The following is a 27,159-nucleotide window of genomic DNA, read 5'->3' as shown; positions in this document are numbered from 1 at the left end:
TAAATCAAGAAATAAACCCAGCATCGACATCACACCCAGAATCAAAGAGCAAACCCAGAATAAAAGAACATGAACATCAAACCTGCAGGAAAAAAAAAACCATGAACATCACCAAATCAAAGAGCATGAACAAGAGCAAACACAGGAAAACCCACACGAAACCACACCCAAACCAAACCATCCAAAGAATAGAAACCCAGCAAAGCACCCAACTCATCCACTCCCAAACCAAGCCATAATTAAAGAAATTTCGAATACCACAACAAGTTAATAACTTAAAAAACAAAAAGAAATTTCAAAATGCGAAATTCCCAGCAAACGCCAAAACCAAATCTCTAGCAAATCCCAAACCCCAAATGTCTAGAAACGATCACCGATCAGACCAACAACAACAAACCCTGCAATCCCAACCAACAAACCTAATTGAACCCATCACCCACCAACATCTCTTTCTCTAAACCCAGATCCGATCAAACCTAATCAAACCCACCAACGATCACCGATCAAAGCCGAAGAGAAAGGCCAGATCCCAGCAAATCCAATCGAACCCAACACCCACCATCTCTTTCTCTAAACCCAGATCCAATCAATCCTAGCACAGAAACGAAAAGCCAGCAACCTCAGTGGTGGCGGTGTGTCGAACTCTCCCTCTTCGTAGACGTCGTTGAAGCGCGTGACTCACGAGAAGGCATTGTTCTCTCACTCTCACCACCACCACTCTTCGATCCACAATGGCCCGTTGACTAAGGCATGCCAAGGCCCTAGCAACCTCGGTTCCAACTCATTGGCTTCGTCGGCCGGGGTGGCTGTGGGGAGAGGTGTTGGTTTTGGTGCGGAGAAGACGAAGGAGCTGGCATTGCGGCTCAGGCTGAAGTGATGGAGCGGCATAAAGAGAGTGAGTTGGAAGCTTTGGAGGCATCGATGGAAGCTGATTTCAAATCTATCAGATCTCATGGCACAAATGCTCATGTGATTCCCAGTCATTGCAGTGAGTTTCAGTTCCAAACCCCAGTCATGTGATCTCATGTAATTTTGTCTTTAATTTTTTTATTTAATTAAAATTATTTTAGATGCTGATGTGGCATTTTTTAATGTCAAAATAGATTTTTCAATTATTATTTTAATATACCGTCAGCCACGTTAGCTTTTTCTGTTAGTTGGGTGATGGTAAAAATTTAAATGTCAAGTGTTAATTGGTTTAGGGACTAAAAGTGGTAAAATAAAAATGTAAGAACCAAAATGAAAAAGAGCCAAAATGTAAGGACTAAAATCGCATTTACGCCCTCTTCTTGTCCATAACTTCAGTTAAAATAAGCCATTAACAAGCTCAACAAGCCTAGCATAAGAGTTTGATAAAATATTATGTGTAATGAGAGAAATGATTGGCTCTTTTTTTCTGAATAAAAAAAGGTAGGGTGATGGCGTTAGTCAATTACGATCTAGCACGATATACAATAGACATCCATATTGGCCTATGACCATAAGTGCTAGTGGTGGCTCAAACCCAAAGCCGAAGAATTGATAGCAAGACCAAAGAGCCCACAGACCACTAGGATTAATTAAAATGATTAGCTCTTCAGTTAACAACTTTTCCTTTGTTAGATTAAGGTGAAAGTTCAACCTTATTGCTGATTGCCATGACTATGAGATGCAGTAATGTCAATGATTTTCACTTTTTTTGTTTGAGAGGGACTTGCCACTAGTGACTTCGAGTTGCTTTATGCAAGGTCCGCAAGGATTTCTAATTTGTTGTTTTATATTGTTCTTTTTCTTTAAGGAAAAAAAAAAAAAAAAACCAATACCAACAGTTTTTTTTTCCATGAATTGTCTGCCAATACTTTTTTATACGGGTAAACAGTATATATATATGGTCCATATTATTTACAATATGTTTTAATTTGATTCTTAACTTTTCAATTGTACTAATTTTTTATTTTTTTTATTAACTATGTTAACAATTTTCATCCAAAAAATAATAACAGAGACTAAATTCACATGGTAATAAAAAATTAAGGACCAAATTATCACAATTGAGAAGTTAGAAATCAAATTAAAATATAATGTAAAAGACATAGACCAAATATATAGTTGACCCATTCTTATATTTTGGACCAAATAATTGATAGAATGGTCTAATTTCATTTTGGTCAATATTCACAACTTTCTCAAATGGACAAGTATTAATTTGACGATTGACGAACTTGATGCAAGTTGCAACGACCGGCCCTCTTTTTTTCTTTTTAATTTTTTTTTTTATAATGAATTTTATGCGACGACTTGGTGAATATTACGATCATGGAATGTAAAAGTAATTGGTTGACAATACAAGCTTAAGCACGTGCATTTTAAAAAGCAAGATATTATTGTTGTTTGATGCAAATATGAATTATACATTGATCGACACCGTCGAATTGTTTGCATCAAACTGAAGCTGCCACTAGATCACAGCTCATCTTTAATGACTTGAATCCCAACACGATTACAGCAGGATTCTAGGTTAGGTCTTCTGCCATTACTTTAGAAGATTGAGAAGATAGGATAATTGGATTTTTACCAATATGCACTTTGACTAAGATTGCCAATTTGGCATAACAAACTTTCACATCGGCACTTGATGAGACTGACGAAGTAAAACACGGACGAGATCGCCTCCACAGACGAACCTGACCGATTATCCGCATCACTGACGAGAATGTTAAGACCATTCAATGCTACCAATAATGTCCCGGACCGTTACAAGACCACCTGGACGAACCGTTGAAAACGTATTAAATCCTATTACTCAGCTGAAGACGTTATCAAGAAAGACATTAACACCACAATGGCTAGAATTCAGAGGAATATATAAAGCCCTCACAACACCAATGCAACGTACATACAAAATCACAAGATATACTGAGCTTTTTTTGGTATTTTGATTGTTATCTTCTTCCACACTAACTTTGGCATCGGAGGCGTTGTGGCAGGCACCACACCGGTGACTACTTGGGTGAGCTCTCGTTTTTGTTGCGACGCCGGAGTGTGACCGGCCATATCTGGACGAACTCATAACGATTGACGTACTTTTGCTTCATCAATTTGGCGCCGTCTGTGGGAACGACATTCTCGTACTACGGTTCGAAAACGCAGTTCCTACCAACTTCGATATCCAGATGGAATCCAACCAGGATTCAGCGGCCTTGGCTCAACAAGTTCAAACTCTCGCGGCCACCGTCGAAGAACTCACTAGACAGAATCAGGAGATGAGACAAAGGTTACAGCAGGAGGAGAACCGATCAAGAACTGTCCAAGAGGATGAAGGGGACAGCCACGGGAGAAGAGACCGACGAAGGACCATTACTCCAGAGGAACAACATTCTGATCTCCTCCAGGAAATGAGAAAGGAGATGGACAAATTGAGAAATGCCATCAAGGAGAAGACGGATCGGAGCCTAGATAGAATGGTTAGGGCAACGGATTCTTCCTTTACCATAGCAGTCTTAGAACGACCAGTACCAACAAAGTTTCGGTTGCCTCAACTTGAGCCTTTTAATGGGCTCAAGGATCCCCAAGATCACCTTAATACCTTTAAGACGACACTAGGCCTTCAACAGCCCCCTAATGAAATAATGTGTCGTTCCTTCCCTACTACGCTGAGAGGAGCTGGAAGAGAGTGGTTTACGAGACTGCCCACTTCATCCATTGACAACTTCGAGCAATTAAGTAGCACCTTTCTGCTCCATTTCTTCGGAGGGCAACGTCCCAAGAGACCAGCGGATCACCTACTCACTATTAAGCAAGGGGAGAGGGAGACCTTGCAGTCATATGTGAAACGCTTCACTCGAGAGACCCTAGAAATGGACAACGCAGACGACAAGGTACAGCTGACGACATTTAAAGCAGGGCTTAAGTCTAGAGAATTCGTCGTCTCGCTGGCAAAGAATCCGCCTCGGACGATGGCAGAGATGCTCCTGAAGGCCCAAAAGTACATGAATGCCAAGGACGCACTAGCAGCCATTGTGGATGAGGAAAGGCCGAGAAAGGAAGGAAGGAAGGAAGACGAACGTAGGGGACAAAAGAGGGAGTGCCCAGGCCGTCGAGGAAGTGACGTAGATAAAATCAGGGACGAGAAAGCTCCACGAACGGTAAAATTCACCCCTCTAATTATGCCTGTTGACAAAATTTTGACACAGATTCAGGATCAACATTACCTTCAGTGGTTGAGACCTTTGCATTCGTCCCCTAACGTGCGTGACAAGAACAAATACTGCCGATTCCACAAGGATCACGGCCATTACACGGAGGATTGTCGAGACCTGAAAGGACAGATAGAGGAGTTGATACAGAAAGGAAAGTTGCAGAAGTATGTGAAGAAGGGGGAGTCCAGCAGATTCAGAGACGGCAACAAGAGCCAGCGCGAATCCTCGTCCAAGGATGAGATCTGTCCATCCCAACCACCACAGGATGTGATCGGGGAGATAAGTACAATCGCAGGAGGGCCATTCACGGGGGGATCATACAAGTCCCTCAAGAAAACATGCCAGAGACAAGTAAATAGCGTCCACATGGAACCCCCATTGAAGCAGAGACAGGCAAACCAGGATATGTTTTTCTACGAAGAGGATGCTCGGGGAGTAAGGCAGCCACATAATGACCCCCTGGTTATAACACTCACGATCGAAGGGTTCAACACTAAGAGGATCCTTGTAGACAACGACAGCTCCGCAGACATCATGTACTTACCGGCCTTCCAACAGTTGAAACTAGATCCTGGGAAATTGCGCCCGTTCGATTCCCCCCTCGTTAGCTTCAGCGGGGACAGGGTATACCCCAAGAGCATAGTGACGCTGAAAGTCACAATAAGGACCTACCCGAAGCAGCTAACCCGTCAGTTGGACTTCCTGGTGGTAGATTACCCCACCTCATATAATGTAATCATTGGGAGACCCACGCTTAATAGGTGGAAGGCGACTACGTCCACCTACTGCCTAAAGGTGAAATTCCCAACTGAGGACGGTGTCGGCGAGGTGAAAGGGGATCAGGTCTTGGCCAGGGAATGCTACCAGGCTGTACTGGCTGCGAAGGAGAACCACACGTGGACAATTGAGGAGGAAAGAGACGACAAAGTAGAAGCTTTGGAAGCAGTAGAACTCGTCGAGGGGGAGACTGTAAGGTGATGAGGATAGGAACAACCTTAAGCCCCAAGATGAGGATGAAACTCGTCCAATTTCTTAAGGAAAACTTGGATGTCTTTGCATGGAGTCACGAGGATATGCCCGGTATATCACGCCAGGTAATCCAGCATGAGTTGAACGTGGATCCCGGGAAAAAGCCCATCCAACAAAGACGACGAGTCTTTGCCCCCGAACGAAGCCAAGCGATCATCGACGAAGTTAACAAGTTGTTGCAAGCAGACTTCATTCGAGAGGTTCATTATCCCGAGTGGCTGGCCAACGTCGTGCTGGGAAAAAAAGCGAATGGGAAATGGAGAATGTGCGTGGACTTCACGGACCTAAACAAGGCTTGCCCAAAGGACAGTTTCTCCCTGCCTAGGATAGACCAGCTGGTAGATTCTACGGCCGGGCATAAGCTACTGACGTTCATGGATGCATTTTCAGGATACAACCAGATAAAGATGGCTGAGGAAGATAAAAAAAAACCACTTTCATCACAAGCTAAGGACTCTACTGCTATAAGGTGATGCCCTTTGAACTGAAGAACGCAGGGGCAACATACCAAAGATTAGTAAACAAGATGTTCAGTAAGTAGATTGGCAGAAACATGGAGGTGTATGTGGATGATATGCTCGTCAAGAGCAAAAAGGAATTGACGCACCTGGACGATTTGAAAGAGACGTTTGATACCCTCAGAAAATATCAGATGAAGCTGAATCCTAGTAAGTGTGTTTTCGGGGTAGCTTTAGGAAAATTCTTGGGGTTCATGGTGTCCCAAAGAGGGATAGAAGCAAATCCGGAGAAGGTACAAGCAATACTCAACATGACATCGCCGAACACCGTCAAAGAAGTCCAAAAGCTCACAGGAAGGATTGCTGCACTCAATAGGTTCGTCTCTAAAACAACGGACAAATGCTTACCCTTTTTCAAGACATTGAAGCAAGCTTTTGCTTGGACTGACGAATGCGAAGCAGCGTTTCAGGAGCTCAAATGTTACCTGAGCAATCCGCCCCTCCTGAGTCCGTCAAAGGAAGGGGAAAACCTATATCTATACCTGGCGGCATCAGCCATAGCCGTCAGCGCGGCCCTGATTTGAGAGGAAGATAAGAAGCAGCTTCTAGTTTCCTACATCAATCAAGCCCTCCAGGGAGCTGAAGCCAAGTATCCCAGGATTGAGAAGATAGCATTCGCTTTAATAGTGGCTTCACGGAAGTTGCGACCGTACTTCGAAGCACATCCTATCCTGGTAATGACGGACCAACCAATCAGGAAATCCATGAACAAACCTGAGGCAGTAGGGAGAATGGTCCAATGGGCAATCGAACTCAGCCAGTTCGACATCGAGTACCATCCCAGAATAGCCATCAAAGCGCAAGCTCTAGCAGATTTCATTGTCGAGTTCACCCTTCCAGAAGACGACGACCGCGGTGACCAGGCGGAACAGTGGACAATCCAAACTGATGGCTCGTCAGCTCAAAAGAGGGGGGGAGTAGGGGTCATCATAAACACCCCCGATGGAGAAAAACTCAAATATGGAGTCCAACTAAAATTCTCGGTAACCAACAACGAGGCCGAGTACGAAAGGATACTGACGGGATTGAGACTTGGGAAAGCACTTGGGGCTAGGAACCTGCTCATCCAGGGCGACTCAAAATTGGCAATAGGACAGATCAGGGAAGAGTATGAGGCAAAAGAGGAGAGAATGCAGAAGTACCTCAAGCTGACGAAACATCTAGCCCGGGAGTTCAATAAGTTGGACTTCGTTCGAATCCCAAAAGACCAGAATATGGCGGTAGATGAGATAGCAAAGATGGCCTCGTCTGAAGAAAAACCAACGAACGGGGAATTACTCATGGAGATTCAGAAACGCCCCAGCATCAAAGAAGTCCTAATATGTTCCATCCAGAGCGTAAATAGCTGGATGGCACCGATCGTGTCGTTTCTCCAAGATGGGCACCTCCTTCACGACGCCCTAGAGGCTAGGAGGATCAAGATGAGAGCGGCTAGATTTATGATTTTGAATGACACCTTATACAAAAGGGGCTTCTCCATGCCCTACTTGAAGGGTGTCAACGAAGAAGAAGCCAAGTACATCCTTTGAGAAGTCCACGAAGGAATTTGTGGAAACAATGCTGGGCCTAGATCTCTGGTAAGCAAAGTTATTCGAATAGGATATTTCTGGCCAACCATGCAGGTAGACGCAGCGGAACTCCTCAAGAGGTGCGATAAGTGCCAGAGGTTCGGGAACATCCAGAGTCTGCCGGTAGAGAAAATGACGATGATAACCTCCCCGTGGCCGTTCGCATAGTGGGGGATTGAGATTGTCGGCCTGTTGCCCCTGGGAAAAGGACAGGTAAGGTTCCTGCTCGTTGCTATTGATTACTTCACAAAATGGGTCGAAGCAGAGGCAATAGGAACTATCACAAATGCACGGATCCGCAGCTTCATATGGAAGAATATAATTTGCAGGTTCGGGATTCCAAGAACTATTATATCAGATAATGGGCGTCAGTTCGACTGTCAGGGATTCAAAGACTTTTGCTCGGGACTAGGCATCAGGAACCAATTCTCGTCCCCAGGACACCCACAGGCGAACGGACAGACGGAAGTGACTTACCGGACATTGCTCAGAATTATCAAAGCCCGACTGGACGAGGTGAAGAGCGCCTGGCCCGAAGAATTTCCCAATGTCTTGTGGGCCAACAGAACAATGGCAAGAACCCCAACGGGAGAGACGCCTTTCCGGCTCACTTATGGCACTGAGGTGGTAATCCCAGTCGAGGTGGGAGTGGCCAGCGTCAGGCGAGAAGTATTCCGCGAGAAAGACAACGACAACCAACTTTGAATCAATCTGGACTGCCTGGATGAAATAAGAGACAATGCCTCCAGCAAGTCGGTGAAATACCAACGGAAGATGACCGAGTACTACAACAAGAGGCTCAAGCTCAAACGACTTGAAATTGGCAACCTCGTCCTGCGCAAGGTCACCACGGCAACCAAAAATTTTGCCCAAGGAAAGCTTGGTCCTACATGGGAAGGACCTAACAGAGTCGTCCACTACTCCCGGCAAGGCAGCTATCATTTGGAAACCCTAAACGGGCAGAGGCTCCCACGACCTTGGAGCATTGAGAACTTGAAGAAATACCATCAACAGATGTAACACAGAAATGTACTCATTCTTGAAAATTAATGAAATAAAGATTCAAATAATGTCTTCATACAGGTCTCGTCAATAGTAAATCCCGGAAACCCAATATGGCAAAGTAATAAGATTCCGCTTAGACAGATGTACATTGCCCAAGAAGCTTAGAGATCGTCTCGGAAACCTTTAAGAAAAAACCTAAGTAATAAGATTCTGCCTAGACGGATGTACATTACTGACGAAGGCGAAAAAGAAAGAAAAGAAAAAGCCTAAGTAATAAGATTCTGCCTAGACGGATGTACATTACTGACGAAGGCGAAAAGGGAAAAAAAACCTAAGTAATAAGATTCCACCTAGACGGATGTACATTACTGACGAAGGCGAAAAAGAAAAGAAAAAGCCTAAGTAATAAGATTCCGCCTAGACGGATGTATGTTACTAAAGAAGGCGAAAAGATAAATAATAATAAAAAAAGAAGAAAAGATAACTAAAGTAATGAGACTTCGCCTAGACGAATGTGCATTGCTGATTGAGCCAAAAGATAAGATCCAACCCTGACGGATACAAGTTGCTAACGGGTCAAAGAGGTTGACGGGTCTTGAAGCACACACAGGTACAACATATGTAAATAAATATGATATTATAAAAGCCCAAAAACCAAGGGCAATTACCTTTGTTTTTACATCTAAAAGCCCATAAACACTGGGCTAAAGATATTCTTATCAAAAAGCAAATTAAAAATGTTCTGGAATTTGAGCCTAAAACATGTCAGGCATCTAAAAAAAAAAAGGGGAAACTTTGTACAAGTAACAGGTTCAAACGTCCGGGATGGCATCGTCGTCGGCTGGGGCACCAAGGGCAGGAGCTTTGATGACTGGGACATCAACGGCAGGAATGTCTCCAGGAGCGTCAGCAGTCGTTGCTTGAGCAGCCTCGTCAGCAGAGATCTGCTTGTCCACTTCCTCCATGTCCAGCGTCTCCAAATCTATTCCAGAAGGGTGCTTAATGCAGTATCTCCTCAAAAGCTCGAACCCTTTGAAATACCAGCTGAAGAGCACGGAGTTGTACTCCTCAGTCTACTGGAAACCCTAATTAGCCCTGGAGGCGACAACCTTGATTTTCTCCTTTGCGGCTGCAAGCTGCTCGTCCTTTTCCAAAACCAGCTGCTGCTCAACCTTAAGCTTGTTGCTCAATTTCTTGACCTCCTCCCTGGCATGATGAACATCCGCCACCGAAGCTATCAAATCCTTCTTCAGCTTCGAGTTCTCCATCTCTGAGACCTTGATTCGAGTGAGCGAAGACTCAACCTTAGCCCCCTGAGCAAGGTACTCCGAGGAAAGATCAATGGTCTCCCCCAACACCTAAAAATAAATAAATAAATATAAAAAAAAAAGGAAACACGCGAAGGAATTTAACCTTAGTACACCTATATATAATAAAAAAAATAACTTAGCACGAGTAGGTTACCTGGACGAGCTTATGGAGATGACGACCCATCTACTCATTTGGAGGTAAACCCAAGAACACCTTCAGGTCCTCCGTGGTCACGACCCCATAAGCCCTGTCCGTCGCCAACCTCTCGTCATCCCAGATAGTGGATGAACAAGCAGCCTCCTTCCCCCTATCAGATGTACGAGGCCTTTTTGAAGCAGGGGTCAGGATCTCTTCAACCAAGGTGGCAGGAGAAGCCGTCCTCGTCGTCTCGGCGCCAGAAATCACTGGAGTGGCCGAAGCAGTCGGGGTGACGGAGGAAACCTTCCCTTGACACGGACCACCTTCTTCCCAATATTAGACAGCGGTTCGTCCTTCTTAGACTGCATCTTCTCATACATGCCTTTGTTAAATTTCGTTGTCATTTCTGCAAAGAAGGAAACACTTATAAAGGAACAAAGGAACCAAATACAGATATGGGGACCAAGTCTGACGAACTCAATGCTTACTCTTTTTTCCTTCAATGTCGAGGCTCCGCAGGACGTAGGGGGATGGATCGGGGCCAAGGTTGTAAAAAGCAAGCGTCTGCGAATCTACTAAATCGTCCCAGTTTTCGATGGTCTGGGAATACTCAATGGCCTTCTCAACACGTTCCTTATACCTACTTTTGAGCTTAGGCCTCCTTTTAACTGCACAGGAATCAAAGAGGTTAATGACGATAACAGCAGATTTAACAAAGGTAAAAAAGACAAGAAAGGATACTGACGCACCTAAAGTCGGGGTTCCCCACCGACGAAGCAATCTGGGGATATCACCCTAATCCTGGCTAGAGGGGGTCTTAAAATTGTCCCCGGACACAAAGACAAATCTGGACTTCTAGTACCTGAAGGACGAAGGTAAGCCCTTAACGATCATGGTTCTTCTCTCCCAAGGTACTAACTCATAATACCCATACTCTTTGGACTCTTTCAAACGATACATATAGACAAGCTCACTCACCTTGATCATCTCCCCGTTAGCGGCCAACCATATTTCCATACAATTGACCACTATTCTCCATGAATTGGGCATAAGTTGCCCAGGAGCGATACCCAGATAATCTAAAAGCTCCATCACAAACGGATGGATGGGAAGCCTAAGCCCATAAGTGAAAGCGGCCTCATAGAAGCACACTTCACCTGGAAAAAACTGACAAGCCCTCTCCTCGTCAGTGGGCTGACGAACACAAACCCGTTCCGGAAATTGAAACCTATCCCTAAACCTACCCACGACATCAGCGTCCAACCCACATGCCTCCACGAGGGCATGAAAAGCCCTAACCTCTCTAAGGGTCGACGCGGCCGTATCCCCCTCTATCGGGTTGCCGCTAGACGACAACCCAGTCTCAAGATCACTAGACCTAACCTCAGACATTGACCTTTGCTCTCTCAGCAAACCCTCGAACTAGTCAACTGATTGGCAAAGCAACGGAAACAATTCACCCAAGACAACGCCTAAGTTGTTACCCTCAAAAATGAAATTCTCCAAGTTTGGAAAAACACCTAAGGACCCCCCTAAGTGAGCAAAAAGAAAGGAAATCGAAGGGAAAGCTACTCTAACCTCAAAATTACTGACCATGGACACCCAAGAAAAATACAGAAAAACAGGAAAGTGCTAAAGTTCCCCAAAAAACCAAGAAACAGAGGCCAAAAAGGAAAGGAAAAGAAATCAGATGTTTGCAAAAAGAAAAGGAAAGAATAGGAAGAAGGAAAAGGAGAAAAACATACCTTAGAGAAGAAAAGCAAGAAGCCCAACACCAAGCACGCACCGGCTCAAAGGAAAGTAACAGAGAAGAACTACGTGGAAAAAGACGCTCAGAGAAACAAACTGAAGACTTGGAGAAAATGAAAAGTAAAGTAGGAGAAGAGAAGTTTGAAAATCCAAAAAAAAAAAAAGAAAAACTGAAAATCGGTGGGAAACCCAAGGGTCATACAATGAGGACATAAGCCCTCTCCAACCATATCATGCCACGTGGCCACGACTAGCATAACGCCGCCACTACGTATTCAATGTAGCGCGAAATCCCAAAGGTCGCCCAAAAAAAAAAACTTTTCACCTTCCACGGTCATCAGGACACATCTTGACGACCATGGAACCCGGGGGGCAGCTGATGGGACTAACGAAGTAAAACACGGACGATATCGCCTCCACAGACGAACCTGACCGATTATCCGCATCACTGACGAGAATGTTAAGACCATTCAATGCTGCCAATAATGTCCCGGACCGTTACAAGACCAGCTGGACGAACCGTTGGAAACGTTTTAAATCTCATTACTCAGTTGGAGACGTTATCAAGGAAGACATTAACACCACAACGGCTAGAATCCAGAGGGATATATAAAGCCTTCACAACACCAATGCAAGGTACATACAGATTCACAAGATATACTGAGCTATTTTTGGTATTTTGATTGTTATCTTCTTCCACACTAACTTTGGCATCGGAGGCGTTGTGGCAGACACCACACCGGTGACCACTTGGGTGAGCTCTCGCTTCCGTCGCGACGCCAGAGTGTGACCGGCCATATCTGGACAAACTCATAACGACTGACGAACTTTTGCTTCATCAACACTCATTGTCGCAGATTGGTCAGGTGTGTTTTGCAGAGCCACAAATAACATTATTGTTTTCCCAAAAATAGTATCTTTTTGAAAATGCTTTAAGCATTTCAACATTAATATTACCGTAAGCAGAAGCCCTACGGTAGGTCTCTAATTTTTTTAAAAAAAATTTTAAATTATGAAGAAAGCCCTGCTATTAGTAAAGGGGTCAATTTGCTTCTCTTATGTTTGCTTAAGAGCATTCACATCAGGTTTGTAAAAATATACCTATTTTACACTCTAAAACACTATTTTATCTATTTTACCAACTTGTTTAACAATAGCAGTTTGAGGATTTAAAATATCTATTTTATGTTTTGGGAATGTAGAATAGCAATTTGAGAGTTCTAATGCTCTAAGGGTCGGAAACATTAAACTAGCCAAGGAAACTTTACATGAATGATGAATGTTGTAGGCACCATTCGTGTAATGTATATTGTGATGCATAAATTTGATAGGGAGTGATTAGTAAGGAGACATATAGATTTTGTGCGTGCATAACAAAAGTTGAAGCAACGCTTCAAAGTGGTATAACTGAACAAATGAAGGCATAAATTATATTTAACAAATGAAAGTCTAGATTATGTTAAGCATCAAAGTGGTATAACTGAACAGATGAAGGTATAAATTATATTGAACAAATGAAAGTATAAATTAAATTGAACGAATCATAGACCAAATTAGCAAGTTAAACCAAACTTCATAGATTTTTTTTTTTTTTTTTTTTGCTGAATAACTAAGACAAGGACATTTAGATATCAAGATTCTCCTTATTTGGAATTAGGAACAATTCAAAGAACGGTTCATGGGATTGTAAGATGCCTTAATTTTTAAGCTGATAGGAGGATTAATTTTTCAATGATAGATGATTGATTCACTGAATCCTTGCTTACAAACCCATCACCTTTTATTTGGCCGGCCAGTACCAAAGAATCTCATCCTCTCACTCTCACAAATTTCAGATGAGATTAAGCACCAGCAAAAATATTTTCCCTTGCCCTAGGTTTGGCACATTTTGAAACACACCATTATAATTTGTGACACTCGCACATGATTTATGTTTGGTTAAAACGTGTCGACTACAGAGTATATAATTTGCCAAACTCTCTTTGTACTTCCAAATTCCATTTTGAGCACCCAATACATGAGTCAAATTGTATCAACTAATTAAGACAGTGGAGTGGAGGCTTTGCCACCTCCACCAATTTGAACATACATGTAAATGCAATTACTTTGCTTTCAATAAATAAAAGGTCACATCCAAACCAAATAAGTTAGTGCAAGAACGAGGTCACATATAAACAATAAAAATAAAAATAAAATCTTATTTTTTCTCTTTTTCGTAAAGTTTTACTTTGAACCAGTTTGAATACCTAACAACTTATAAGATAATCCACTTGTATTATTTAAACAAATCACATAACTCATTAATACAGTTATATAACTAAAATCCACTTGTATTATTTAAACAAATCACATAACTCATTAATACAGTTATATAACTAAAAGTACATGTAAATAGCTATTTTAATCATCCTATAATGGATTGGGAAGAAAATTGATCCTAACAAATTTGGAGATAAAATTTTGAATTGGGAAGAAAATTTATCCTAACAAATTTGGAGATAAACTTTTTCCACCGATAAATTAGAATAACTTCCTATTAGGAGCTTACTAGCTGTGTCACCAGAAATTTCAACTGTTTTATTATGTTTGACCTGAATATGTCCACGAAAACACATAAAATGCCAAGATACTCTCCTCTCAGACCACATAAAGCAATAGAAGTTACAAAGGTCCATAGATAAGGCACCTAACAAAATAGTCTTCTTAGCATAACTTTTCAAAATATTTGCCGGCATTAACACGGTTTCAAACCACAAGGATCATAAAGAATAAGAACGTCTCGAATCTTGACAAAGCATTAACATATTGCCATTCTGAAGACGATTTTTTTTTTCAACAAACACAAAATTAAGGAACCACGCGTACAAAAACTCTGTTGGACCATTCCAAAAAAAAAGTTCTGAACCTTTCTGACCAAGTCAACAGTTTCAAAGATTTATCATCTTAAACCCAATATGTCAAAAAAAAAAAAAAAATCTCCAAGGCGGATAGGACGAGTTTCTGCACTTACAATTAATGTAATGCCAAAGGCCCCAAACTAACATGAAGACCAATGAATTACTTGTTATTGTATTCATTTTACAAGATAGCTTCACATTACTGCATGATTGTGCTCGGTTTTTGTAAAAGAAGGGCTACATAAGACTATAATATAACCATTCAGAAATCAAAAACCATACACTTCTAGTTGACCCCGTCTTGCATCTTGCTAGCAGGATGCACAGACACAAACACCGGCATGGGCACGGTACGATACACGTACACAAGCAGTTTTTGAAAAATTATGACATAGTACAACAAATAGGATACTGTTACGACACGTGTAAAACTGATACAATATGGTTACGGCACCCCAAATGTAGTGTCCGTGCAATTCAACAAAAGTGCAACCATAAAGCAATTTGGAATAGATTGTTAACCAAGAACAGGAAGAAATCTTTTTCCAAATCAACACTTTGTTGCAGGAATTTTCATTTTGCTAATACAGTTCAACAATAAACAATAAATCAAACAAACCAGTTACAGGCAATACAAACACAAGAATTCTAGTGAAAACACTAGGATGATAAATGAGCAATAACAAAATTTCCAAATCTTACAAAGATCATCATAAGTTGGAATTGGAACTATCATCTTCACCATTTGACCACCTCCTGAGAGTGCACGCCACTAAATTCTTACCAGTGAAAAATCCAAATTTGGTCCTAAACACTGTCATCCGGCTATTACTACTTGATGCAACATCAGCTACCATAGTTCCTTGGCTTACAATTGGTGGGAACTCCATGCCACTCTCTAGAACTCCAGGCTCACTACCATTGCCATCCAATGGTTCAATTTCACAAGCATCCAGAATGACAATCAAAGACCCCTTTCGATCACGCAACCAATCCGCGACTTCAGTACTCACTCCCTTACACTTCTTCACCTTAACCTTCACCAAATTGGGACAACCAAAACCAAGCGCTTCAATCCCAACATCCGAAATGGGACAACCCTTAATACAAAGCTTCTTCAAAGCCGAGCATTTCGCAGCAATGCAGGCAATCTCAGCATCACCAATGGTGCCACTCCCGCAGAGTGCCAATCGTTCAAGCTTCTGGCAATTAGAAGCTATCGGTGCTAAACTCGTAGAAGTAGGATTCATTCCAATCAAAACAAGTTCTTGTAAATTGGGGCATTGTTTGGCCACAACAATTAAACCCTCATCGCCAATCCTATTTGTCCTCCAAGCATCAATGTGAAGCTTCCTCAATAGCCTGCAGTGTTCAGCAACACAAACAAGGCCCGAGTTCGAACATTCTGGAGTCTTAACAATATGCAAGATCTCCAAATTGGAGCAATTCGAAATGGCACAAAGGCCAACATCGCTAACTTGAACCCTCTCGAGGTGAATTTCGGTCAAACCAGGGTTGAATTTTCCTAACATATCTAAAACCTTGTCCCACTCACCCAAACACCGAATGAGTTTCAAAGTTTTGAGCTTTTTCGAACCGACTATAAGCGGTCCAAAGTTTTGACCATGAACGAGCTCCTTCAAGCAGATTGATTTCAAAGACGACGCCGCAGCGCCAGGACCGATCAGCTCCGCCGAGTCATGTAGGCCTCGGAGGCGCTTCACGGAGAGCTCCTCGAGAGCTGTGCAGTGATCGAGGACTGCGTTCATGGCTTCAGCGCCGAACATACACGAGCCACAAGAGAGTTTCTTCAAACCCTTGCAGTTCTGAGCAAAAGCGGCCATTCCTAGGTCAGTGAGCTCGCGGCAACCACGGAGCTTCACGCTGGTGAGGCTCCGGCACCGGATCGAGATCAGTACCAAAGCGTCGTCGTCTATGCTATCCGATTTCCGGTCACATCGGAGAGCGAGTTTGGTGACCGAGTCGAAGCGAGCGAAGAGAGGAGGAATCGAAGAGAGCAAATCAGCTCGAGCGTTGAGAGAGAGACGGTGACGGCTTTGACCGTCAACGCTGAGCCACCTACGGCAAACGAGCGAGCACCGTTTCCTGTCACCGGTGCCGAGGAAATGGAAAATGCTTGCTAAGCACTCGTCAGGAAGATCGGCTGTGTAGTCACGACCGACGACGACGTTTTCGGAAGACTCCGGCTCTTCCATTAACTCAAACGGCGCGATAACCGCCGATGAGTTGAGTTTGAACCGATAACTCGGGTAAAACTGGCTAAACTCCGACGGAGAACCCAAGCTGGAAGTGGACTGGCCCATTAATATAAAGTAGTTGGTGGTGGTTGTGGTGATGTGTGAAAGAGAGTAACAGAGATTGAAAGGGTGAGATGGATTGAGATTGTGAGAGCATTTGAGAAACAGGGTTAAATATAATATGAGAGGCAGTGAAGGTGAATTGAATATGAATAGGTAGAGAGGTGTGGCGTGGGGTTGAGTTTTGAGTTTGAGAACATTGAACTTTTACTATGCTAATTGCCCCGTCAAATGGGGGTGTGTGGGTTTGAGTTTTGAGTTTGAGGTTGTGTTTGGGATGCGTGCGTGAGTCGTGACCTCGTCGCAATCGCCACTGCCGACTAAACCCGTGTCGTGAATCATGTTGCACTTACGCGCTTTTTTATGCGTTATTATGTATGGTATTGCGTTTTCATGTTTTTGCGTGTGGTTTTGAAAATGCTATTAATCTGGGCCGTCAAATGAAAATGATTAATGTTTTTCCGGTGCTGAGAATTGGGACCCCTTTAACATTTCCTCATTATGCTATGAGTTAATGGCTTGCGTGTGCTTTTGCAACTTGCTTCATCAAGGCCGTCGAGTGATAAATTCAGGAGTCGAGAATGGGGGGGACCCCCCCAACATTTACCATTTTTAATTATGTTTTCTCTCCCCTAATCTATCACTAACTTCTTTTGTCTTCTAATTAGGATTATCATGATTAATTGAACTTAACATTCGTTCGGCTATGCTGTAGTCTCCGAACACTTATTTGCATTAATTGCATAGTTTAATTTAATACCAAGAATAATAATTTTACGTAATTTTTAAATTAAATGTGTAACAAAAGTTATACAGTAACTTAACTTATTTTCAAAAAATAATCATAATTTTCTTAAATTTCAAAAAAACCTAAGACAAAAAACTAGAAGTTTTTGCCAAATAGACTTTTAATAAGGGCCCTTCTTTTTCTTTCTTTTTTATGTATATAAACTTTTAATATGGGTCTCTTTTTATGATAATTCGATCATTTAAAAGAATGAGATGATGGATTTGAACCTAATTATTCTAATCAAGAAAAGCAGGCTATAATATATCACTAAACTACAAGAATTTTGGCCTAGTTGATATTCTAAAATTCAAATAAATCTTATTTTTTGGTATATTACAAAAGTTACTATAAAAATATAAATTAAATTGTCTATTTTTAAAATCCATAATAATAAAAAAAATATTTATTATGTTGATAAATGGTATTTGTCGGTTTAGTTATCGAGCATCTTAGGATATTCGTAAAAGTTGAATTGATTGGTTTTTTTTTTTTTTTTTTTTTATAAATAGAATTGAGACACTTTCAATTTGAAGATATTTATTTATTAGTTTTTACTATATTTAAATGTTGATCGAATTCAGTTGAAGCTTCTTAACGCGTGCATAACAGCACAAGGGCGCCTGTTAACAAAAGTCACTATTTATCATGTTGATAGATGTCTTGCATTGGTCTGATTGTAATTCGTTGTAAGATTTTTTTTGGTTACTCTTCAATGTTCAAGTACCTCGTGTTTGAAATATCTCTAGTTTATTTCGGTGTTTATGACTGATCAGAAACGAACGGGACAAGCTCTCCTTTTCTTTGACCTGTCCTTATCCCAATTTTTCAACCGTTTTGCTTTTTTCGGAGAAATATTTCCACTGGAATAAAATTACTATCTAGATTTTCCGCCCTTGATAGATGGGAAAATAAAATTCATTGGCTTTAGCCTTGATTTAGAGTAAGACAGTAGCATATAAAGTGGACCCATTACAAGAAATCTCAAAATTCAAATAAGAAAAATAATTTATTCGGAAAGCCTATTAAAGTATTAACAGATGTCATTCATCCAAAAAAAGAAATAACAGATGTCTTAAATTCAAAAATAATTTTGAGCTTATATTTGTATGCACAACACGGTGCCAATGCCTCTCAAAAAAAAAAAAAAAAACACGGTGCAAATTATCATTTGACACATGTATAGATATTTATATGTACATTTATGTGAGTTCTAGTTAGCTTAGATAAGAGATTTGAATTTAATTATCATTTACACTAAAAATTAATTCATGTCTTGAAATGATTAAGAATTATAATCAGAAGCGAACATCATAAGTTAAAACTCTCTATAAAAATATGTACATTTATTAAACATATACTAACAAGTTTTCATAATTCAAAATTAAAATTTAAGTACACATTTTAAAATAGGTCATCTCTAATAAAATTCTTAAGGAACATGGTACGATTGAGTTCCTGCCATTATCGCTTCAGCATGAATACTCATACTTACCAAAACGAAGTTTTTTTATTTTATTTTATTTTTTAATGAGTAACTTTTTCAGGGGATGAACAAACTGTAGTTTGAACTTGAAGCAGAAGGTAGCAGTTCCCCTTTAACAAACTAAAATCGTGACCTACAAAAAACCTATGACCAAAGAAGATAATCAACGGTCAAATGTTTTTGGTCAAATACGTTAAAACCACCCGTGATTGATAATCTGAACTGGTGAAATTGCAATGGTTTCTACTCGTATATTTCCTGAGGAGCGATGTGGGTTCCTTTTAGGTTCCCACAATATTTATTTATTTATTTATGGAATAAAAATTTTCCAATTTAGAAAGTCGAAAGTTGAAACTTTCAGACTGAAGGATCAAGCCGTCAACTCCAACCTTCAAGGCTTCAACAGTGGGGGCTTTCAGAATCTTCAAAATTAACTATTACCAAGAAATTAAAAAGTAAAATAATGGTCTTTTTACTTTTCTGGTGTTGAAATATCGAATTTACTACTTTTCAATCTCGATTTTTCCACCAGGGACTGAAGAAAAAAAAAGAAAGAAAGAAAGAGATTTTCCAGCTTAAAATCTAACCAACCAACCAACCAACACCAAACGAGGACTAATCCACTGGATCTACATGAAATTAATGTGGATCTACAAAGTACAACCCAGTAGTCCAATACTCTAATTCAAAACTCTTAATTGGGTTGGGCTTGTCCAAGACGAGATATGAAGATATTAAAGTTGCTAAGTTCATTTGGTAGCTTCAGCCCATGTTCATTTGGGAAATTCAACCCTTTCAAACCCAGAAACAGTCATGAATACAGAAAACACACATAAACACAAAGACTAGATCAACTGGCTTCTCTTTTTTTATTTCATTGCTAAGCACAAAATTATTCGGTGTATTACACCTTCATTTTACATAAAGGTTGTGAGTTCAATATATGAGCCTCCTACATAAGATTCACATTTATGTAAAAGAGATGTAGCATATTAAATATACAAGATAATTTCTTGCCAAACGCTGCACGCCAATCCACTAACCCAATCCAACCCAACTTGATGCATCAGGTTTGTTTTTGTGGGTTGGGTTGGGTTGAAATTTTATTTTTGAGTCTCGAGTTGGGTTGATAGTTTTTCTATCTATTTGAACCAACTTGACCCACCGTATATACAAGTTTATTTTACTACTCCTATTTTAGTTTTTGAGTTTCGAGTTGGGTTGATAGTTTTTCTATCTATTTGAACCAACTTGACCCACCGTATATACAAGTTTATTTTACTACTCCTATTTTAGTTTTTGAGTTTATTTTATTTTGGTATTTTTGTTGGTCGGCAATATTGTTAGATTGAGAATCACAAACATAGGAACTTGAGTCTGTAGAGAGAAATTATAGAAATTGTGTAACCTATCCAAATGATTTATACGCAAACATATACCTCTTGGGAATAAACATATTTATTGTGAACAAATATATCAATTTTGAGAGTCACACTCACGTTTTGTGAACTAGCAACACCATCTACCAAATGGGAAGTTATTGTACATGTGAGAGTGTACCATGTTATGGTGTAATCACCCATCACAATTGTATACTAACAATTTTAAGAATGGAAAATGTTAACAAGCACCAAGCAGTGCTTGTTAAGGGCAAAAAAGACAAAAAAAATTGTCAAAAAAGACTAAATAGTACCTACAAAAAAAAATGATAAACTGCAAAAAAAGACAAAAATTTTGTCAAAAAAGAAGTTAAAAAAAATTATGGTTAACAGGCACTTTGCGGTGCCCGTTAACACAACCCTTTAAGAATTAGCTTTGATGAATTTGTAAATTTCCAATATAATTTAGACATATTATTTGAATTATAATAATTTGTTAAAAATGTAATTAAATAATTAATAGAAGTCATTTTTTTACAAGACATGAAACGTATAAGCACAACCTACCAACCCAACCCAACCCTACATGATCCCTGTGGTTTGGTTGGGTTGATAATTTATTAACTCGACAAACTAGAGTTGGGTTTAAAAGTCTTTTCGACCCAGCACATGCACAACCAAATCTATGTAGGTTGAGTTGGGTTGATAATTTCTTAACATGACAAGCTCGAGTTTAGGTTGGGAAGGCCTTTCAACCTAATCCATACACAACTCTAACTTGTTGCGTTCATAAAGTTTCCTCCGTGAAAATGATTACTCTCCTATTATTTTCTTTTAAGGCTAAACCAATGACAAATGATTAAAATGAAATCCATTTTAATTAGGTAAGGTTTTTTTTTTTATTAAAGAAAAAATCCCCATACCCTGGCTTTGCTTATGATTTATGAGCAAATCCAGTGATGTATTTGGTTGGGCTTTAAACTTGGAAATGGTTCCAACTTAGCTAATTATGTTTGGTTTCGGGGAAGGCTGATATTAGCCCAGAAGGGCTTGCCGTCCTGGAGACCAACAGTGCATGACAAACCTACTAGTAGCACTCAGATTATTGGTGTGATCTGGTTTTTTATTTTTAAAAGGAAAGTTAATTCTATGTCTCAATTAGTCCGTAGTTAATAGAAGTCATACTGCCATACCACAATTGTAAAGTATGTATTTAATTTTTAAGAATGACAATTATTTAATTTTGTAAAAAAAAAATATTTAAATTGTATTTATCTAACCCTATCATTGTGGTCTGTATTAGTATTAATTTAAGACAGCATGTTTACTGTTTAGGGCAAATCGATTGTCAAATCATTGGTTCTTAAAATAATTTCCTGGTTTCCCTTGCCGCATGGAAGATGCCATTTGCCCTTGCGTTGTCCTCAGGCAATCATTCTTAAGGGTTGGACATTTGTGTTGCCACTTGCTTGAAGTTGGGATATTATTACGTGAATCAACCCTAACCAAACCTATTTAAGAATTTGTCAAAGTATATAATACAATTTATTTATTAAATGGGTTGAAATGACATGACTTACATAACATGCTTAATAAATAACTGTGTTTATTTGAGAATATTTGCATTAATTTAACATAGACAACTCATTTAAACCCATTTTATAATAATAATGTTGTATTTAATTAACAAAAATACAACCCATTTCAATCAATTTAAATAATATTTCCCACAATATTAACATGTTTTTTTATATTTTGTAAGAATGTTAATGATAATAATTATAAACAATTAAATTCTACATCATATCAAAAAAATTACCAAAATTCTATTTTAAAATAACATCAATTAAAATATTAATAGCATACAAATTAAAAGTTCTTATTTTTCCATCCAAATTTATAAATATAGAATCTAAGAAAAGATAAATGGAACAAGAGGTTTTTATTGGATTCAGGTAAAAGGGTTGGAGGCTTAAAAGTTTTAATGAAAGATTTATCAATATAATTATTAAAATTATTTTAATTGCTCAACTACATATTTAAAATTCAAATTTATATTGAATAAAATGATATCTATTTATATGAGGTAAACATGTTTGTGTCAAAATAAGTCAACCCGCCTTGACACAAATAATAAACTGGATCATTTAGGGATAATTACTAGTCAAGCAAGTCAACATAAAATTGGCAAATATATTAATCGTGTTAAAGTGAGTCAGCTACACAAATATGATTATACTAAAAACTAACATGTGAAATACCATATCATTTTCCTATTGTGTTTATTAATGTGTCAAATATTGTCACCCTTATTCTTATGGGCAATTTCATATTTTGAACCAATGTTTATCCCTCTATTTATACAATGTTGTGGAAAATCTTCTCTTTCATGCTAAATTATAATTTTGGTCCAGTAATAAGTACTTATTTTTCTATAATAAATTGAATTAATTTCAATTTAGTTTCTATAGATTTTAGTGTGTTAATTCTATCCATCAAACTATGATAATGTTGCCTTATATGGCCCATTTCATTGGGAAAAGGGAGAGGAGTGAAAATGAATAAAATTGAAATATTTTTAAAGAATTTTTCTTCCATTTTCATGTTTGAGAGTCTCATCACAAGAGAATGGAATGGAAAAGAGTGGTTTCACTCATTCCTCAACCTTTTCTCAAAAATTCAATTTTTCATTTTCTCCCAAATGGGGATAATTATATCATACTTTAAGAATACAATAAATGTATATTTTCTCCTCTCAAATAATAGTAGGGCACACTAATTAAATTTATAATCTGACCCAATTTTCATGTAAGAAGAGAAAATATGTATTAATTTATTGTACCCTCCGAGTATTTTATAATTTTCCTGAATATTAAGAGAATTATAGGATAAAGAATAGAGTTAAATGAAATTTTGACTTAAATACCCGTTACACCACGTTATAACTTACAAAGTTTTTGTAATATCTCTCTCTTATTATTTTCTCACTTTACTTGGTGACATCTCATTATTTTCCTATTTTATTTTTGTAGCTAAATTATTGTCTTGCACAGTTGCACCAAATAAGTTATGCTATTTAACTATTATTATGATCGGTTTCAGAGACTGACCTACATTGGGGCTAAGGGGGGCCATCCCCCCCCCCCCCCCCCTCAAATTTTGAAAATATATCTAACTAGAAAAATAAAAATTTATCCCAAAATATATATTTTGGCCCCTCTCCTCCAAAATATTTACATATTAACCCATAAAAACCAAAAAATAAATCTGCTCCAACCTTTTGCCCGTTGGATATTGATCCAAGAATAACCAAAAAAATCCTCTAGTTTAAACAAAAGAAATTGCCCCCAAGAACAACATTAATAACCTTTAGACAAACCAAAATTAACCATAAAATAAATTAGAAATCCAGACCAAACAAAAACAAAACTATCAAAAATTCCCAACTTTACCCTTTTAATTTCTCTCTCTTAGAATGCGTTTGGATAGGAGGCTGCGTCCACGTCTGGGCAGTTTTTTTTTTTTTTTTTTTTTTTTCCACGCGCATGTGTCACTGTTCATTGGCCATGAACAGTGATTTTAGGCCAATAAACAGTACTTTTTGGGATGAACAGTAATTTTTACACATTAAAAAATTATTTTTGTACAGTATTTTCAGTTTTCAGTTTTCAGTTTTCAGCAATAAGTTCTATCCAAACGGACTCTTAGTCTCGCTTCTCTCAAACTTCCTCCATTTCTCACTGCCTTTGATAATAGATCCACAAACTAGTCACCAGTCACCAAAGTCATTGTCGCAAGTTCTCAACTTGGTCTACTTTTCACACTCAGATATGAGTTGAGTTGGCTAACGTATGGTCTGCTCTTCTCGATCAGTTGATTTATATTCACTGATCTGAGTTTATTTCTTAATATGTGATGTCTGGCCTCTCTCACTGCTGTGTGCCTCTTTTTTTTCTTTTTCTTTTTTATGGAACTGGCGTGTCTCTTTGTTTTTTCTTTATCCTTTTTTTAAGTTTTTTTCTACTTCAGCTTAAGTCACACCCACACTTCTTCTAATAAAAGAATAAAAATTGGACATTTCAATGCTTGTTGAACGATCTAATTTATGTGAAAAATATTTAAGTTTGGCCTTGGCATCATAAGGACAGTACCTAATAAAATTTAATAATTGATAATGTATTTTTTTTTCTTTAATGTTTGTTTGATTAATCCAATAAATTATCATCAGTAATTTTATTGTGACTTGTGTGATTTGTTTGGCTTTTTTTTATACGAATTTATGACACAATAGAACAATTTAATATAGAATAATCAATATTTATTTGATTTTTATTTGTAGATTATGAAAAATTAATTGCAACGTTTGATTTTTTTTTCTTCACCGATGTTGATGTTCAAACATTGCTAAACTCTATTATTAATGTACCAATTTTTGAAAATTTTTCAAAGAAAATTGAAAAATCACCACAGCATCAAGTCTTAATCTAACTTTGGTTATACTTTGGTCCCCCAATTTGAATCTTGGTTCCATCCCTAATCGGTTTTCTTTTAGTGCTTTTTATCTTTTTACTTATTCTAATAATAATAACAAGACGTATAATAATTACGTTATTATAAAATGATTTGTCTTTTAATTCATTCCCACAATAATAGTACTACCAAACAATTTTATTTACGATTCATTCATTTATTTAAGAGATCCTATTTTTTTGGTTTTATTTGGTGGTAAAAATAAGCTAGATAGAGTACATATGTACTTTTTTTTGGTGGTAAAAGTACATATGTACTTAAAATATCATAGACATAAAATTTGTATATAAACCAAATAAGCTAAATAAACTAGGGGAAAAAAAGGCTATGACAAGCATAATATAACGGACTTAATTTTAGAGGTTAAGAGATGGAATTGAGACAATAAATAGTTAATAGACCATAATCATGAAAGTTGAAGAATGAAATTGTATTTAGCATTCTTCTTTTATTTTTTATGGAATAATTTATCATTCATTATGTATAAAATATTTTTTTAATCAACTAAATAGTGAAATAACTTACCATTAAGTTTTTCTCAAAAAAAAAATCATATTAAAAAAAACACTATCAAGGGTGTGCATGATTGGGTTTGGGTTTAAGATATTTTCTAACTCAACCTGACCTCGTTACGTTTAAAAATTCCCAACCCCAGCCCAAGATAACTTTAAGAACCAATAAAACCAACCCACAAGAATCGAATTGGGTGGAGTTGGGTTATCGGGTGGAATCATTTTATTAGGCCTAATAAGAAATTAGCTTCTAATAATTATTTAAAGTTATTATTCAATAAATGACTACAATTTACATAATTATGCATAATATTCCAAGTTTATCAAAACTAACTCTCAATATACTAAAACAAATCCTTCTAAAAAAAAAAAAGATACTAAAACAAATCAAATTTACAATGATAAACTAAATCTCAATAACTAAAATAAATTAAACTAAAAATTTTAAATAAATATATATATTTAAAATTTAATAACATAGGTTAGGTTGGGTTTCCTGGGTTGAAGATTTTGCCAACTCATTTCCAATCCAACCCGAACTTGGAAAACATTTACAACCTAACCCACTGACTCAAGAAAAACCAATCAAGAGTGTCGAATTAGATTAGATTAGGTTTGTTGAGTTGATGGATTGAATGCACACTCTATGATCAAATGACCAAAACATTTCCTCTTCAGATTGCCACATTAATGATGATCTAATGTGATGTATATGCGATCAAATTACACAGTCAAGTTTGACCCACTAGAATGATTGGTGATTTATAAATATCTCATTACCAAATATACATAAGCATTATATTTTCTTTTGACATTTAAATGAAGAAGGTGTTGGATCTGCCATTTATTTTGTCATTTACAATAAATCAACAGGTCTGCTTGATGATATTGCTGGATATAGCAGCCGTGAGGTTGAAAAATTGGAGTGGATGCCCCACTTCCAATCTTATAGAATGTTAACATGGCTGAAGCTTTGGGGTGGATTGGTCAAACTGAACACTTAGTCAAATAGGGAAATTGAGCAATTAACTTTTGCAACCTAGTCAAAGTCATGGATGCCATGATTGATAAGGTTCAATGACTAAAATTAATGCTGTTTCTCAAGTGGATGGCAAAGTATACTTCATGGGTGCTTATGTTCTTTGATATCTCAACGTCGGCGCTAGAATTAGCGAAAGTGATGATAAGATTGTGGGTGGAAGGTGAATCATTGTCATTGTCATTTTCTCTCTTCGTGACTTCTCATTAATTTTAACTTACGTAACGATGGGTTTGTTTTGCTGGGAGACACTGCCATAATAGCGTGCTTTAAATTCTACGAATTATATCAAATCATGTGCGTTTGTGATACGAGTATGACCCCCTTGGCCGAAAGCTATACCTCTTCTCTCACGTGAGGCCATGATGTCAAAAGAGAGAAATATGAAAAAAGCAAGTAATCGCCAAAGAAATATTATGGTTATGCTTCGAGGGATAATTCATAATTGGGACCTCCTAACAAGCAAAAAACTTAAAATTTTCTCATAAATATTCTCATAGATTCTTCTTATTGATCGTAGGCTTTATATATCTGCCATACAAAGCCTGAAACGTATCTCAAATAAGAGATAAATGCTGAGCTAAATAAACAAATGATAAGGAGATAACTCCTATCCTACTGATGTTTTGTTTAATAGTCACCAAAACAGAGTACCATTATTCAAAACTATTAAGTAAAATTTAACGACTAAGCGTAACTTTCTTGATAGTCTTAA

The 27,159-nt window shown here is 38.3% G+C and overlaps 2 protein-coding genes across 2 annotated transcripts; one reads left to right on the top strand and one right to left on the bottom strand.

The window, feature by feature from the left end:
* The first annotated feature begins 3,152 nt into the window (after positions 1–3,152).
* On the top strand, positions 3,153–5,156 carry LOC142625369 (uncharacterized). The gene is made up of 2 exons (XM_075799044.1): positions 3,153–4,124; positions 4,326–5,156. The coding sequence occupies exons 1-2, from the start codon at positions 3,153–3,155 to the stop codon at positions 5,154–5,156; spliced, it is 1,803 nt and encodes a 600-aa protein (XP_075655159.1).
* Positions 5,157–14,923: 9,767 nt separating this feature from the next.
* LOC142626229 (F-box protein SKIP2) lies at positions 14,924–16,958 on the bottom strand. Its single transcript, XM_075800027.1, has one exon. The coding sequence runs from the start codon at positions 16,715–16,717 to the stop codon at positions 15,104–15,106; it is 1,614 nt and encodes a 537-aa protein (XP_075656142.1). The 5' UTR covers positions 16,718–16,958; the 3' UTR covers positions 14,924–15,103.
* Positions 16,959–27,159: the final 10,201 nt, after the last annotated feature.

This window comes from Castanea sativa, chromosome 2 (assembly GCF_040712315.1).
Source record: "Castanea sativa cultivar Marrone di Chiusa Pesio chromosome 2, ASM4071231v1".
Classification (NCBI taxonomy): domain Eukaryota; kingdom Viridiplantae; phylum Streptophyta; class Magnoliopsida; order Fagales; family Fagaceae; genus Castanea; species Castanea sativa.
The sequence above is the reverse complement of the archived record's forward strand: the minus strand, read 5'-3'. Positions and strand labels throughout refer to the sequence as shown.

Coding starts and splice junctions, on each gene's coding strand:
- LOC142625369 (XM_075799044.1), top strand. CDS start 3,153: ATGGAATCCAACCAGGATTCAGCGGCCTTGGCTCAACAAGTTCAAACT. Junction 4,125..4,325: donor ACGAGAAAGCTCCACGAACG/GTAAAATTCACC, acceptor GAGTTGATACAG/AAAGGAAAGTTGCAGAAGTA.
- LOC142626229 (XM_075800027.1), bottom strand. CDS start 16,717: ATGGGCCAGTCCACTTCCAGCTTGGGTTCTCCGTCGGAGTTTAGCCAG.